Source organism: Ptychodera flava, chromosome 1 (genome assembly GCF_041260155.1).
Source record: "Ptychodera flava strain L36383 chromosome 1, AS_Pfla_20210202, whole genome shotgun sequence".
Lineage (NCBI taxonomy): Eukaryota > Metazoa > Hemichordata > Enteropneusta > Ptychoderidae > Ptychodera > Ptychodera flava.
In genome coordinates this window covers 30,966,402-30,983,348 of record NC_091928.1, presented here as the reverse complement: position 1 = coordinate 30,983,348, position 16,947 = coordinate 30,966,402, and the positions used below count along the sequence as shown (strand labels likewise).

General features: G+C 36.1%; 3 protein-coding genes across 3 annotated transcripts in view; 1 reads left to right on the top strand and 2 right to left on the bottom strand.

Annotated features, from left to right (window-relative positions):
• The window catches only part of LOC139135096 (sushi, von Willebrand factor type A, EGF and pentraxin domain-containing protein 1-like), a 35,909-nt gene extending 33,315 nt beyond the window's left edge, over positions 1 to 2,594 (top strand). Inside the window, exon 35 of the mRNA XM_070702330.1 lies at positions 712 to 2,594. Coding sequence (XP_070558431.1) covers positions 712 to 832 — 121 coding nt within the window. The 3' untranslated portion in view covers positions 833 to 2,594. The remainder of the gene's footprint in view (positions 1 to 711) is intronic.
• A 1,974-nt stretch (positions 2,595 to 4,568) lies between these two features.
• On the bottom strand, positions 4,569 to 11,731 carry LOC139143969 (E-selectin-like). The gene is made up of 7 exons (XM_070714600.1): positions 11,716 to 11,731; positions 8,924 to 9,127; positions 8,469 to 8,633; positions 7,473 to 7,637; positions 5,791 to 5,955; positions 5,004 to 5,024; positions 4,569 to 4,798 (listed from the first exon to the last, which is right to left on the bottom strand). The coding sequence occupies exons 1-7, from the start codon at positions 11,729 to 11,731 to the stop codon at positions 4,698 to 4,700; spliced, it is 837 nt and encodes a 278-aa protein (XP_070570701.1). The 3' UTR covers positions 4,569 to 4,697.
• LOC139135102 (CD5 antigen-like) lies at positions 11,716 to 16,619 on the bottom strand. The gene is made up of 3 exons (XM_070702343.1): positions 16,474 to 16,619; positions 12,311 to 12,454; positions 11,716 to 12,011 (listed from the first exon to the last, which is right to left on the bottom strand). Exons 1-3 carry the CDS (start codon positions 16,571 to 16,573, stop codon positions 11,839 to 11,841), a joined length of 417 nt encoding a protein of 138 aa, XP_070558444.1. The 5' UTR covers positions 16,574 to 16,619; the 3' UTR covers positions 11,716 to 11,838.
• Positions 16,620 to 16,947: the final 328 nt, after the last annotated feature.

The window sequence follows — 16,947 nt, the reverse complement described above, 5'->3', positions numbered from 1 at the left end:
TGAGCTTATTAACCACAAGATTAAAGAGGTCAATTTCTTGTCTTGGAACATTAACACATTACGGTGACATATGGACCATTGTTATATATTTTCCTATTACCCAACTCTTCAGATATTGTTGCATTCAAGCTTGGTACTATGGGACTGGCAGCCTTTAAGAAAATACCACTTCACAGCAGGGGTCGCATACACTTTATAACAATTTCGGGTTTTTTTTTTATATCTTGGTACTCTTTTGTAATCACGAGTTATCAGATAATCTAAGCTGCCAGTGCTTGTGTCAGTGCAAGTGCTGTGTGTTTATATTAATGCTTCTCGTCTCCGACAAGCTTGAAGCCACTGATAACTTGCAATTTAACATAAACCTAAGAATGACCAAGAGGTCCGAGCTTCCATTGTGATAATTTATTTATGAGCAACACGGCCGAATATTCTTGTTTCATTCTTTCTTAAATCAAAGTATGGGCCTCATTTGTTGTCTCTTGAGACGTCTATTGTATGAAAGATATTTCGTCTATTTTAAAAGAGCCAAATAAAGAGGACATGAAAAAATGCATATGGATCTATAAGTTGCATTCACATTTTGAAATCCCGTTTCAATCCTCTGCCATTCTTTAAGTCTAATTTCCCTGCTTACAATGGCTAAACGTCGTGTTCTAAATTTAAAACCTATACCGTGCTGTTAAAATATTGCTGATGACATCATTTCAGGATGTCTGGGAAGAAGTCGTGGTCACCCAAAGGCGGCGACGTTAACGAAGGAAACGAGATGCAGGAAAAGGAGACGGCAACGCAAACCGAACACCCAGCTGAGGAAACAGCAAGTGCATGATAAAGGGGAGGAAAATAGGAGAGGTCGCATGCCGCGTGAATAAACGTTTTCCATTCAACAACTCCAGTATTGGTATGGATAGAAATGTGCAACTTTTAACATTTTATGTAATTCTTATTGTTTTCTAAAGAGCAGTTTATTTCAAATGGAACTGTAATTTTTAATAAGCCTTGACGATGTTCGTCGTAACATGATTGGAACTAATTTGGGATAATTGGATGGTGAAGTAATGTCAAATCTGCAAATTAAGCTCATCTGCTTTTTTTAAGTTACATACTTGTTTTATGAGTAATTTGTAATAATGAGACATTTAGCTATAGGGCACCTAACATTTTTGAGAAATTTGAAAAATACGAAGATCCAATTATCCCAAATTAGTTCCAATCGTGTTTCGTATAAAATGAACTTTAAATATTCGGGATAATTTACGGAATTTGAGATCGACCTTTGGACCTTTCACAGACTTGGTGAAAAGAAGCTTCGTTATTTGATACACATATTATGTGCCGTAAAGTACATCAAATGTAAAGAATCTTGAATCTTAAATCTTAAAATTCAAAGAAACGACATGAGAAGAAGAGGAATTCGTCGATTTTACTAGTATATGGAAAGGGCACAACGCTTAGTATACTGTTTACAAAAATAGTGAAAACTCGTAGAATTTACTGATGTAAGGTATAATGTTAGAAAGAATTAGTGAAAACATTTCGGGAAACAGTATGTTTCTTTCGCCAGTGAAGCCTTTGAAAAACAACTTTGTATGATAGGGCCTTCCAAGTTTGCCGGGGCCAGAGAAAGAGAACAAACTTGACGTTCTTTACACAGCCCAGTTTATAGAAAATGAGACCTTCTACAAAACGTAGCAGAAGGGTTGATATCTTTCATGTCATGTCATTGGAGCATGATCATGTCATCTTTATACAGCTCTGCTCTATTGAACGAATTAGATACATATAGTCATTGGTATAATTGATCGACTTACTATATCCAAATACATGACAAAACACAGTGCAGAGGTTCCCTATAACATGAGAGCCTTATTTATTATGAAATATTTTCGTTGCTAACATAGTAGCAATGGTACCACATCAGAAACAATCTGAATATGTTTAAGATGAAAACAAAAAATATACGTCATTTGACGATCATTTTCAAAAATAGTGGACTTTCATTTTGTCGTCTGTTGTACATAATGACATGCTCCTGCAATTGTGAGTAAGTTTGAACCAAAACCCAAATTAATCTTTTGTTTTCTAACCTGAAAGCCGCAGGCACAAATGATAGTTAATATTGCTATAATGAAATTACTAAATAGATGATATTTCTAGCTTAAAATCATTACACACTGCTTCCTGGCTATCTTCAATGAAAACGATATAATATTGTACTATTACTTGGGAGCAGTAGTTAGTACTGTGTGTTAAATATTTCATAATGTTGGGCAATAAAACAGATATATTTCAAACTCTTAAGGTAAGCTACTCGTACCAAATGATTTATCGCGTACAGGGTCAGTCAATAATATTTACATAGAAATGTAAGAAAATTCTAGTTTGATTTTGCCATTTTCTCAAACTTTCCAATGACGATTTACCAGGAAAATCAAATGAGCTGTTGTTTTCAATAGTTGTGTTCCAGGTATAGAGAACAATAGTTGAGCGATCATGATTTTGTCACGGAGCAATATGGTCGATAAAAATTGAACACGAAAGGATTGTGTATATTTTCAATGCAATGTATCTCAAAAGATAATTGTGAAGAACTTTTATCTTCATATTTCTTGTTCGCAATTACTACGCAAAATGCATGAACTTGCAAAGCAATGACAATACCTTCAATATTTTGTAGTTGTGAGATACAACGTAATTTTCACCTCTGGTGTAGTTTATATGATCAACAGGAATAAAAAATACATACAGCTGAAACTTGTGTAAGGCGTTTGATTCTGTAGAGTTCAGCATCATAGCAGTATGTCATGTTATCGAAAAACATTTTTGCACGGTTCTTGTAATTTAAAGAAACCCTTTCTTTTCGGTCAGAGTATTTTTCTCTGATTAGCATATATGTCAGTCACAACAATTAGAAATGTATTTTCGTCATATGCGCTAATTTCTCGTGATTAAGAGTTCAGCCATATCGGGGATCAATGTCCTCTTAAAGTCAAGTCTTTCTGAAGAAGAAGTATAAACATTGTTGCTGTAAAGTTTATGTTTATGGTCTATCATGATCAAATGCTAGATACTTATCCTTTTCCGAATTTCGTATTTGATAGAAGCTGGGTAGATTCTCTTCGAATGAGGGAATAATCACGTTGCGACGAGGTGTGGCTATCGCCATGTACATGAAGTTTCATCGAGCATTGATCAAATGATAACACATGTGAGAACTGATTTTCAACTTGTTCACCAGAATTGTCGTTGTCTTGATGACTAGTACGAATTATGTTCTGTTAGGGTAGCCTGCTCAGCAATGTTTTGTTCCATTCACGGCTATGTAAGACCAGGGTAACAGCGCTATCTACTACACTAGGGTCCTTCCAGTACATAGTACTCAACGGCGTCTGTATTTTCCGATTTCCCTGACTCATACAGAATATTATCCACAACAACTCCCGCATCGTCATCATTACCTGCAGCTGTGTGCGTGTCATCAATTCTGCGTACATGTTAATGATGTCATCTTCATCGGCGCCTGCTGACTGGTAAGCAACATTTTCAACCATTTCATTAGCTGCATGCTCGGCACTAGTACAGTGACTGGGTTCTCTGTTGTAAGTTACATTTTTATAGTCTGTTGTCCCCAGATTATTTTTGTTTGTCTCATTTGATGAACAGCTTAGGCCGATATTCTCGCCGGAGTTTGCTTCATACAAAAATTATCCACTGATCTGACATTTGTTTCACTGGTCAATTCATAGGCCACATTATCTGTCATCAACATAACCCTACCAGTATCATTGTTCGGTACTTCTCCTCCTGAAGCAAAGGTGTGCCCGACAGATACTTGCGACTCGGTCTTTCTGTTTGGACTTGAATCTGCACCTCTGGTAATTCTAGCTCCAATCTCATGGGCATTTGCATTGCATAGCCGCCTTGGTTTCCTTTATCCGTGTTGTTGTTGTCAAGGTGACGGTTAATCTCAATTGTTTCCCCGGTGTCTTCTTCAATTGCTGCCGCTCCCTTTGCAGAAAATGCATTTTGCTTAAGACATTTGGGTGTCTTTGCCATCCAATCGTACAAGGTCATTTGAGTCCTTGATGGTATCGATGATCTCGTAAGACTGAACATGTGCACTTATCGACGTTTCGGTAATTGTGTTGTCGTTTCCTTGGATGATGTCCTCATATTGACTATTGACATAACTTAGGCATGTAGATTTAGTGATCCGTTTAGAATTCCTGTGCGTAAAACCAAATTTTAATACATGGTGCATAAACGATTCATGCCAAATTCTACTACATGTTCATAAAATATGACGCAATACTTTTTTGTTACTACATGAATCGCGAATGACTATAAGAGATTTGTCTGTGTGAGCGATTAAAATTATGTTGTATTTTCCCATATATGAAGATAATACTTCTGTTCGTAAATTGTAGCTACGTACGAGATTATTCTTTTTGAGGGACAAAAAGACAAGTGTTTTAATGACAGTCCTTCTTAACGTATGTGAAAAGCCTGCGTTTTTTCTTTACACGTTCGGAAAACAGTCACTACATTTCATGAACATCATTCGCTCTATACTGTAGTCGTTTTCCGGGAAAAAGTATATAAAGAAATGATGCCAATGAGACTAAACTGGCCAATTTATTCCTCTTATTCAAACCGAAAAATACCTAAATATTTTCAAATTGAGTTTCTGTGATTTACAGGAGAGCTTTGTACTTACCGTCTATAAGGAAAACTACACACGCGACCACGATGAAAATCAGAACTATAATTGCAATTAGTATACCAGCAAGAGGACCTGCAAACGCAGAGGTACTCTATTGCGTCAACATATATGTGGGTTTGGAATGAGTAGATATACATATATACAATATATTGACATACGTATCGCTACTTGAAATCACTGTATGTTGATATATCTGACTATCTGTCAGTCTGTCCGTCCGTCGGAGTGTCGCTGTGTCTATCTCTGGCTTTATACTATACGATATTACAATACATACCTGCACCAAAACTTGACGAAGCTGCATAGTAAAGAAAAAAGTAACATATTGGTAAGTTTAGTTTTTTGAGAAGCCAACATGCTGGAGTTTCTTGAGCATGAATTTGTCCCAGACATCATCAGATTATATGTTATGTTTGTATCTGTTTTGCTATAATTTAACTAGAATCTATGGTTACTTCTTACCAATAGTATTTATGACAGTACTGTATGTTTGTAAGACAGCATTAAATATATTGACTCCAGAGTTCTTGTTGTAATACAGCATTTACTTGGTGTCTGCTGGATGTGTATTTTAAGCTAAACTACAACTATTAAAATGCAATAGTCTTCGTTGGATTGTATTATAATTATGAAGGGCAGAGTCAATTAAAATACGATCGTTCATGAAATAGTATCAAAAGTAATAAAAAACGACGATATTTGAAAAGAGCAGGTCATAATTAGGTCTTTAACAAACGTATTTCAATAGATGAAGGCTGGTATAGAGTCTAACATGGCGAAGAACGTCATGTATTGTGTCAGGAACAAGTACAAAGCTGGCGATTTTCCTAAACATTTGAAGAATTCTAATTGCGGAAACGGCAATTCAGAAAGGGGTCATTATGTCTATATAGTGATAAATCTTAAAGGTTTTAGACCACTTCTCGTTTTTAACAATTCTTATAGAACATGGCAACAAGCCATACATTGATATTCTTCGCTGCGGCTGAAACTTACTGGTTGCAAATAGTGAAAGTTGCGATATTAGCAAGTAAACAATATACAGTCAAAATATAACCCTATACCTGTACAGCTTGGTTTCTCAGTCCAATTTCCATTTGCCGTGCATGTTATGCTGCCCTCACCGGTAAACCCATCGTGACATGTGTAATTCACGATACTTTGGTATGTGTAAGACGTGCCTTCTCGTTTTGCTTTATCAACGTTACCAGGATTGCCACAATTAATGACTGAAAGATAAAAAGAGAACAGTTATACATATTTACAAATCAATCTTTTTCATTTTTTAAAAGTGACGTCATGGCCATGTCTTCACAAATTTAGGAAGAGTTGTGATGCAGGACTACTTGAAAAGATTACGTTTGGTAGGTAAAATATTTGAGTTGCCAATAATACAGTAGTGTAATGCAACCAGAAATTGTCGCAGTTACACAACATTGAACAACTTTTATGTAATTGTTTTAATAAAGTACTGAGTGTTACTCCCCATTTATACTAGCTTGTCACTATTCAAATGATATATTTGTCTGCTCACTGGACCCACTCAACACTAGAATGAGAGGAACTAAACCATCTGTAAATACTGTAAACCTATTAGAAGCAATAAAGTTATAAAGCTTATAAACAGTTGAATCCGAAGGGTATCGTTAGGTCGTAAAAAATTAACAAGCTAACAAGAAGTGTTTAGTTACATCATATGTGTCATGTCGAGGTCAAATGATAAATTATTTATTAAAATCAGTGTGTCAAGTACGCCAATGTATCCTTCTGATCGGACGCATCGTAAACAAGTATCGACTGTTATTGTGGAGCACGAGAGCGTTCAGATGGCAGGAAAACTGACATTAAGGTAGTATGCGCCTCGAAAGTGAAAGACTTACACTTTTGCCCATACTTTTCTCAAGGAATCTTTGAACCTCCCCTATTCAAAATGAAGAATAAAGATCGGGTCACCTTGCAAATGTTGATACTAGACAATTTACCCGAAAATTACCGATATTTGAAATTCACAATGCCCGCCGTCCCTGTGTTCACTCTATGGAGAAAAATAAAATTTTCGATTTTCGAAAAAAAACTAAGCAAGTAAAACTTTTTCTCATACCAAGACTTTAAAAATGAACCCCCACAAATGGTATACCAGAAAAGACTTGAAGAATTGGACAGTGCGAGCATCTGGTCCCTATACGCATTCTATATCTTAACGCTAATTAAATAATTAAATAATTAAAATACATATAGATAATAAATAGGATTGTGTTATCTTTGAGAATATTGTTTTTAACACGTTTTTCACAGATATGATGTGAAATGAATATACTGTTACCACCGTATTTCAATATCCAATATCCTATGGTAGTTGTATACAAACGAGATGGGTTCAATGTTATAGTGTAAGTAAGTTAGTATAATAATATGACTGTTATCAAGGCACCCACTCAGTATATGGTGTGCAGTATACGCTTGCCCCGACACCAAACGAGTCAAGCATGATACTGCATACACATTAGGTCTCGTAACATCTCGTGCAGCATGGGACGTACTCTGTTGCGAGAGGGGAAATGTTAGAAGGCAAGCCTTGCAAGTACAATTACCACAATTTCCTTTCCTATAATATTAATTGACACATGCTACATTTGAAATAAAATGTAAATGTATGATACAGTCGGTTACAATCCCTAATTTTATTCTCAATAATCTTGACCATGACATTTTTGAAAAAGCTAAACTTCTTTTTGTGAATTTTTACCAGTACAACGAGGTTTTTCTGTCCATGAGCCAGACAAAGAACATGATATGTTACCACCACCAGTAAACCCAACGTGACACGAGTACTCCACGATGCTTTGGTACGTATAAGAAATGCCCTCTCTCTTGGAATTATCAATATTACCAGGGTTACCACAATCGATGACTGGAAAATATAAGATATCATCACTGGAGCTACATTCTGATTGAATTTACGCTTCAGAAACTAGCAATGAAATATTTCTTTTCAGATAGGCTAATTCCTATTTCCGTTTACTAAGCGAAACATTGAGAGAACTTTATGTAAGAATTCATAGATTTCTCTTAGACTTTTTTTGGCACAATACGTATTACACAACCTTTTGCTTTAAAAGCGAAGTTCATCATTTGCTTTTCGTTTTCTTTTAACTTTCATCTGTGTTTTTCTTGAATGTTTTCAAAAATCCCTTGATAGTAAAGTGCCAAACTATGATAATTTGAGTTGTAAGACTAGGAAGTTTGGAGTTTTTCGGACGTTTCGTGTAATACTTGCATCATTGGATGCTATATATTTCCCTTTCAGGTATAATGCTCCTCAGGGACAGACAATCAAACTCTAAAATTTTACAATTTCTTTCTGGTCTATCACTTGTAGGGCTTAATTTGTAGCCAATTGAGTGAGCAAACATTTCATTGACTTGTGTTTGTAAAAATCAAGCATTAAGATTTAGAATTTCGAACCTCGGTAAATGTTAGGGTTTCATTTAGAACCAAAGTTTGTATTATTTTATCCATTAATTTTTATTCTTACTTTGTTAAGTGAGTGGTTTAATAGTTTTTGAAGAAAGTTGAATAAAAACTTAAATCATTCAAATAGAGGTGCATGCTGCATCTAAGCATATAGCCGGATTAGTGCAAGGCAACTCGCAAGACACTGAAGGTAATTTTCATCGGTAATGTCAACGGTTGTAAATAGGGAAAGTTGCGATTTCAGCAAATTCAAAAATTAGTCATATACCTGTACAAAGGGGTTTCTCAGTCCAATTTCCATTCGCCGTGCATGTTATGCTACCTTCACCAGTAAACCCATAGTGACATGTGTAATTCACGATACTTTGGTATGTGTAAGACGTGGCTTCTCTGCTGGCGTTATCAACGTTACCGGGATCACCACAATCAACGACTAAAACATTGGAGGCGGACATTAGATATGTTACATGTTTGATACGCTTGTATTATCGAAGAATCGAGTTAGGATTCCTAATATCAGAGAAGTTTCTGCTTTTTCTTCGAGAATATATATTGGAATTTAATTATTATAAAGTTGGATGTAATCACCGACAGCTGCACCATAATACAGGGATTACCATAATTATTGTTTTCAGTCCGCATGTAGTGCCTTTTTACATCAATGTTCTCAAGAAACGACGCTCCATTAAAATGCCCTTAGTTGTATTTTTAACGACTACCTACTTGTACACTCAGGAAAAGTGTTACTCCATGATCCGTTTTCTAAACACGTGATGGTGTCGTGAGTAGACGTCAAGTTGTATCCAGTTATGCATTTAATGGATAAATTTCTCCCTTGCAATGGACAGAAATCAGTGACATCAAAGTGTCCTCTTTCCCTGTAGCCGCTTTGCAAAGCAGAGGGTGTCCTACAATGTTGTGCAACGCCTATTGAAGACAACAGCAATAACCCAGATATGAACTGAATATTCTCCCTTGTATGACAGTTTGATGAGTAACAGATACCTTAACCGTTTATCTGATTGAACGAAATAGGAAGAATGATTTGTTGTCATGCAAGAAATCAATGTTGTGGAAGAACGTTGAAGTCTAATTTAATTAAAATCAAATTTAGAGAACAAAGCATTATGCAACTTTACATGGCAACACATAAAATTTCAGCGAATGATTTCAACCATTATTATTGATATCATATGTTAAGAAGCGTTTCCCCTTTCTTGTTCTTTTCTGTTTTCGTTAACTGTCATTTGCACTACTACATCTGACCCACGCGAATCGCCCGCAACTGCTAACCAATCGAAAAAAACCTTAGCAACTCCGCATAGTATTTTCACTGTGATACAGCAAAGCCCCTGATCTAATAACAACAATTAAACAAACCGGTGAAACTATTATTAGTATCAAACGTAAGATGTCTGTCAATGCAATATGACATCAGTTTACACGAGATTGGTTTTTAGTCTGCCCGTGTAAGTCGAAATAAATCAACGGATCTGCAAAATTTTTTCACATCACACTACATGTGAATTTTGTTTGAACAACCTGATTGGCTCCTTCAAAGCGCGACACAATCTTCTATGGGAAAGAATAAGCAAAGATGGAAACGTCACCATCTTTGCAACTGATTTTAATATTTTAATGAGATTGGTTGAAATCGTTCGCTGGCAATTTTATGTTACAGTGCTAACGTTTTTCTAGATGTTTGAAGTTGTGTATTTGTAAAATTTATAACATATTGCTTATAATGCCCATGTTCAATCGGTTTTAATTAAGGATTCTGCTATTTAACGTTAGATTGCATGGATTTGTACAAAGTAGCCATACCCTTAAATTCTAGTGCAAAAACACCACCTGTTCCATCTCCATATGACAAAAAGTTAACTTCATTCGAACACGATGTCACGACCACGTTCTCTTCACGACGACTTCGTGTTCAAGACCGAAGATATTTTCGTTTATAGATAATATGTCATTTGTGTCTTTGAAGCCATATTTCAGTTCAATCACTGTCTCGACTGGAGTTGTGATATTCCAGGAGCAATTCAGTTTTTGCCAGCTCTTAGCAGGAAATCCAGGAGAGTATATCGTACTAGAATTTCAATTGCACCTCCACAGGCACCGAGTGTGGCTGCAAAATATGCAGATATTCTCTTAGTCATTCTCCAGTTCGTCCGAACTCGTTTACTCCAATGTCGACATAAATGTAACATTTAGCTCTGGAGTTCACAATGAAAATTGAATAACAACACATGTCGCCTTACAGTTCACAATATGCTGAACAAACATCAGTATAACAATGCAAAAACGATTTATTTTGGGCACGAACATGGCGTAGTGATGAAAACCTGAAAACCTGAAAATCTTCATGCTAATCAGATAAAAAAATCAAGAAAGTACTTTAGGCCAAGAAAATTAAAAGTTTATTTCTCATCCTAGCGCGCGTCAACCTTTTTTTCTGCTCATGAGGAAATAAAAAAAAAAAATAAATGCAAAAATACGCGACGATAGTGCATTACACATAAAACAGAACCGTAAACAAAATAACTGACACTAATATTCCATTCAGAACTGTATACATGGTATATTAAGCTGTCATAATTGTGCATTGCTGCACTAACAGTCAAACCACAGAACTGTTGCTATACTAAAGCACACCGCTGTACATTTATTTCTGCTTTCATTCCTATGTTGTTTTCATGTTTTTGCATGTTCTTGTTGGTTGAAGAATAAAAAGATATTGAGAGAACAAAAGACTGAGTCACCGCATCATTTTTGCAATATGTCTAGGATGAGAAACATTTTTTTATTTTTCTTGGCCTTAAAATACATAGAAGTATAGCCCAAGTGGCAAATACGAAAAGCAATGTAATATCTCTCTCTCTCTCTCTCTCTCTCTCTCTCTCTCTCTCTCTCTCTCTCTCTCTCTTCTCTCTCTCTCTCTCTCTCTCTCTCTCTCTCTCTCTCTCTCTCTCTCTCTCTCTCTCAAAATTAATAGGATGTATTTAACCTTATTCAACAATAAAATATTGACCAACGAAATAATATCGGCAAAGACGACGACGATAACAGAGACTAAACTATGTGTGGCTATTCCACTGACTTGTAACATCCGCAGAAGTCTTACTTGTATAAAGTGCTATAGCGGTATTTCCTCCACAGACTTGAGTGTCATCGCCTTCACACTCTCTCTTGCAAGAATTTAACGCATTGCCGTGACGCTCATAATTAGTGTGTTGTTTTCCACAGTAGCATTTATTAGATAGCCTTAAACCCGCATAATACATATCAAGACCTCTGCAGTAGTCTAAACACGACTGTATTGTCATCTGCTCGATGGTTTCCGGCTCTCCTGGCAGTATTGGATCATGAATATTATCCTTATAGCAACCAAGGTAGCCATCGTCTATCACAAAGGAAATTGAAATGGAGATGAGATATTTGTTTGCTATTCCTGACTATTATTTATCCTGGTTATGTTTCGAATCCCTTATTCCCTTTTTATTTAAATGACTTACTCACGAAGATTCCCATTTTTAGCTCTGAAGCTTGCTTAAACAGTAAAAATAAGTGTAAAACGTATTTCGTTGATCAAAACATTGACTAAAATAATCTGAATGGTTGTACACTGGCAGTATTGTTTACGTACAGTTACATTTCGTTGTCGCCGCGTTAGGACACGCTGTGCTGCCTTGATATTTACAATCACTTATGGACGTGCTGTCCAGATTACAGTTGACATACACTATTCGTTCACGCGGATCGCCAGTGAGAGCACCGTCTTCTCCACCGTGCTTCATAGCTCCATTACGTCCTACGAAGACAAACGATGAAACATACAACTGTAGAAATGGTAACATTAACACATCAGACAAGGACTCATTGCATTTGCACATTGCGCATGGTAAAGATACGTTTTCTCAAGCAAATTGTTCTGATTCAATGCCCTTAAACATAAGACATCTCTTACACAGTTGTCCTCCTTGTAAATGAGCTTGTATTGTCTCATTGCATCCAACTTTATGCTATTTTTCATTAGGGTTTCACGACTAGGTATATATAGTGCTGTCTGTGTCACGACTAGCGTAGTTAATACAAACCAGACTTCATTACCTAGCTCTCTACATAGTATGCTTGAGTCATGTAAATTCCAACCACCTTTGCACACTGGTGTCCAATTTGATCCATCTAGGTTGACCTCTACGCGACCTTCATATCGATTTCGTCCTTTTACCAACCGTACTCTTTCCAATTCACCTGGCAGAAATCATTTTGGAAAAAATTAACTGATGAACATCAATTGATACTCGATAAGTACTGCAACTACTTAAGGGTTACCGCATTATCTCACAAGATTTTCTGGTACTCGTCTATTTCTTAATGTTTCGTAGTTAGGTCTAGCTATTGATTTATTTACATTGGGTAGTTAGTTAAAAGAGTGACTCGAAGGAAGCAATTACTGACAATGTATGCTGAGGAAACTATTGGACTTTGCTTATACATGGATGTTTTAAGCATTTTCCTTTCCTTTCAGATCGTTTCAGGTAGTGAAAGACCTAAGCTTTTGCTCAAACTCTCCTCCATAAACCTTAAATTTTCTCTTACCAAATAAAGAATAAAAATCAGGGGTCACCGTTTAAAGTCTGATGCCAGAGAAACACATTACGTAACATATACCGACAGTTGAAATTGATAATCCCCACTGTCCTTGTGTTAACTCAAACAAGAAGACGACATTTCCTGTACTAGAAAAACTAAGATAGTGCAATGTTTTTACCAGGGATAAAAACTGAGCCCCACAATTTAGGCAGATCGAGAAGCAATAAAAATGTGAGAGTCCAGATATATATCCTCTATCTAGGGTCCATTCTACCTAGGGTGACTTCAACCTACTATAAGTTAACGTCTCAACATGACAACCATTGATAAATTAATCTAGCGGTTTACATCGTGTCAAATAAGGCTTTAATCAGTCGTTTGCAATGTGGTTCCAGGTACACTTTGAAATCACAATGCGAAGATTTAAATAACACATGTTACAGATAACTAGGGAATGATTCGTGTACGTATAACCCTTATCTTTAACGCAGACAAGCTCTACTTTTAAAACAAACATAGTATTTGAAATGTTAATATCGTCTGCTTATAAGCTATGGCAAATTCGATTATCGTATTCTAGCATGTGTATTTTGTAAAAATGGTTTACAAAATGAACATGTGACCAATTTGAATAACCGCGAAAACAGCAGCCTTTACCTTCTTCTTTAAAAACACAGGCCGTAAACGTAACGATCTCAGTTAAGGGGTCAAAGACGAGTCTGAATAAATGTCCTGTCATAGAAAACGATCTACTGCCTCAAACAAAAATCGCAGACAAAGTTTGCAAGATTTGTACAATAACTTTTGGTCAAGCAAATTTTAACTGGAATCACTGCAGTAGTTTAAAAGGTAATGAAACCCCTATTTTTAAGAGGTTGATTTAATTTATTGTCATGTGGTCCTTGTGTAAAAATGGTGTCAAAGTACATATCACAGCATTTAGCAATATCTAAACTGTCAGAAGCTATTACCTTGATTTTATTACAAGCCACGTTTTTTTGCAGAGTACTTGTTGTTAGGCAGGGGCGCTTCCTTTAATTACTAGATGATTCCCTTAATAAAAGTGCAGTACATTTACAAAAAGAGGGAAATATCTACAATCGACTGTTTTGTTTAAATGTATTTTATTGATGTTTTCGTTTGAGAATTTCATTTCGTTGAGAATTTAATAAGATTCTTACATGAATCTTTATTTTACATAATTTTTACAAGAAGACAAGTTAGAGGAAAATTAGTAAGAAACTTTAATAAATTGGTATGTTTTCATTTTTTCTTTTAATTTTACAAGTCAAAATTGGTTTCACTACAAATACTTATAAGAATCTTATAAGATTCTTACTTAATCTAGTGTACAAAAATAATCTTATAAGTTTCTCGTAAGAATCCTATAAAATTTCGTAGGGGGGGGGTGAACACGTTGATAATATGTACCCGTGTGTATGTGACTTCTCTGTGAGGATGAACTGTGAAGTACATACACTATTATTATTATGTACAGTATTTTGAATACAGTGTATTCCAACATGATTTTTGAAAGGAAATAGGGACTGCCCATTTAACGTTTTCAGTGTTTCTTTCTGACGATTTCAACTTCATTGCATGTTTTCAAAGACTCAACCATGGTGATATGAGGGCGCCTATGCCCCTTTGTTTTAGATAAAAAAGATTAGTAGGTTTACAGACATCATATAGCCCAACAGTACCTATAGCCAAAGCCTTTCGATACTTTAGTTAAGTTGATCACTCTCTTGAATATATGAGCTCTTTATTTTTAGTGGGAAATGCTTATATAAAATTCTGATTTATTTTGTAAATTTGCACTTCTGTATCATGCGGTGGAAAAAGCATGACATACGCATACCTGCACACAATTATATTGATTCGATTCCAGCGATGAATATTAAAGAACGTCAGCAGGTGAAGCTATGCTCTATCATTGATTAAGGTCGGTAATATAAGTACAGGGTTGTGCACGGTAACAGATAAAGTAAGAGATGAAGTGAAAATGACAGCAAAACAGACAGGACAGGCAAAAAAATTAGTCAATCAATTTTATTGGATTATTCGGAGCCCCCGTGTTTTGAAGAGATGATTGCAAATTCTACTAGCTAAAAACTTTGTACTGTGCCGTAGATTATTTCTCTATCCAGAGCTTTCGACAACTATCCAGCCGTCTTGATCTTTTCAATGTAGTTGATTAGCACCACTGCGCATGCGTGATCTTAAAAATATCATCCCAGATTCGAGGCAGTCAACCGTCCCGATTCAACGTCGGTTTATGTGGTCTTATGCATATCGCTTCCTGAATATCTCTCATGAACAAGTACAGCTCTCGATCCAAGAATTTCACATTTCTATCATGAAATTATGACACGGGGAATCATTTTGAATATCACCCCGATCTTGTTTCAGTTGCATTGGCTGCCTGTTTCTCAACGTATTGTTTTTAAGATTCTTATCTTCACCTATAAATGTATCCATTCACTCGGTCCAACTTATCTTTCTAGCATGGTTAATTTGTACATCCCAACCCGTAATCTAAGGTCCGCTGACCAATTTAAACTGTGTCAAAGCAGGTCGCGCACAAAGAAATATGGGGACCGTGCGTTCAGTATTGCCGCCCCTTTTTATGGAACAATCTTCCAATTGAGGTTCGTCGCTCCCCAAGCCTGCCAAGTTTAAATCAAGTCTTAAAACATTTCTTTTTAATTCTGCTTTTAACTGAACTCATTTATTGTATTTTTTGTTTATGTTTTGTTTTTTTAATTCTTGTAACCTTTTTTAAAATTGATTGTATTTTACCCAGCGTCTCTGATCACACTATTTGTGTGGATTTAGTCGCTTTATAAATGAATAAACTATTATTATTATTAATTATGTTTAGAAACTTCCGAAGTGACGCAGCTTGGACGCCTGCATTGTTTTACTCGGTCGGGCTTACAATGATCATTCTGATTGTCCGATTTCGTTATTTCGCATTCATTATCTCCACAACCCTCACATCAGATGTGATAAATAGGACCAAATAAGATCACGCATGCGCACTGGTGCCAATAAACACCATTGATAAAGACGGCTTGATAGTTGTCTAAAGCTCTGGGTATAGAAATAAGTCTCCGGTACAGTACAAAGTATTTAGCTACAAGAATATAGTATGTCTGCACAGATGAGTCTGCATCATTATATGACGATAGATCATTTGTCAGAGCTGCCGATTATTTATGCTGGCAAACAAATACAAACTGGTAGGAACAACTTAACCAACATAACAAGTGACGTCGTACTTCCTGTTATCCTCCGGCAGTCAAACAGGAGCCAACATGTCTGATCTGACAAACAGTGGGCGTGTGCCACTACTACTAGCTTCTCGCCTCTACCTTTTTGGACAAAGAATTCGAAATGTAGGGCAATTGAATGCGTAATTATATCGCACAGTTCGTAACTTATGTTTTTATATCATACTGAGCCTAGTTCTGCAATATTCATCAAAAGTGAATCAGAATGTAGTCCTTAGTATGACTCTCAGGTCAGATAAAAAGGTGTATATTATTAATAAAGCGTAATCTTGTCTAGCCAGGCAAGCTTCACTCATGTTTATTATTTAATTTCTATATCGACTTCACTATCTAAGCTATATCAATATTGTCGTACATGTAATACTGAAAAGTTTAACCCACCTGCGTTGACTCCTGTAGCAGCAATTATATCACAACTGAGACAGAATATGTAGATCAGATCAATGATTGACATATTAAGCAGATCAACAACCCTTGTCATTGTCCAAAGAGCAAAATTCAGAATCCGTTAGAAGAACTGAATAAGCTGTACTTCAGACAAGACTATAGGAATGTGTAAATAAGTCAACGATAAAGCTAACCAGGTGACCGGAAATACGTAATAGGATAAAGGTTACATTGCATTTTTACTCCGCCTTATAAATCAGTCGACTTCACGCACGTTTTTGTCGGTTTTTTTTGTTTCAATAAAAGGGATATTTACACACTGACAGGTAAATTCAAAACATGTAAAGCAAGGTTCGAACCGCACATGTGATAGAGTCATACAACTGTGAGTCATACAACAATGTCAGCATGAGATGTATGCAGGAACAAATGTACATTTCGTGAATTCTTCTCCTTCAGTTCTCTTTA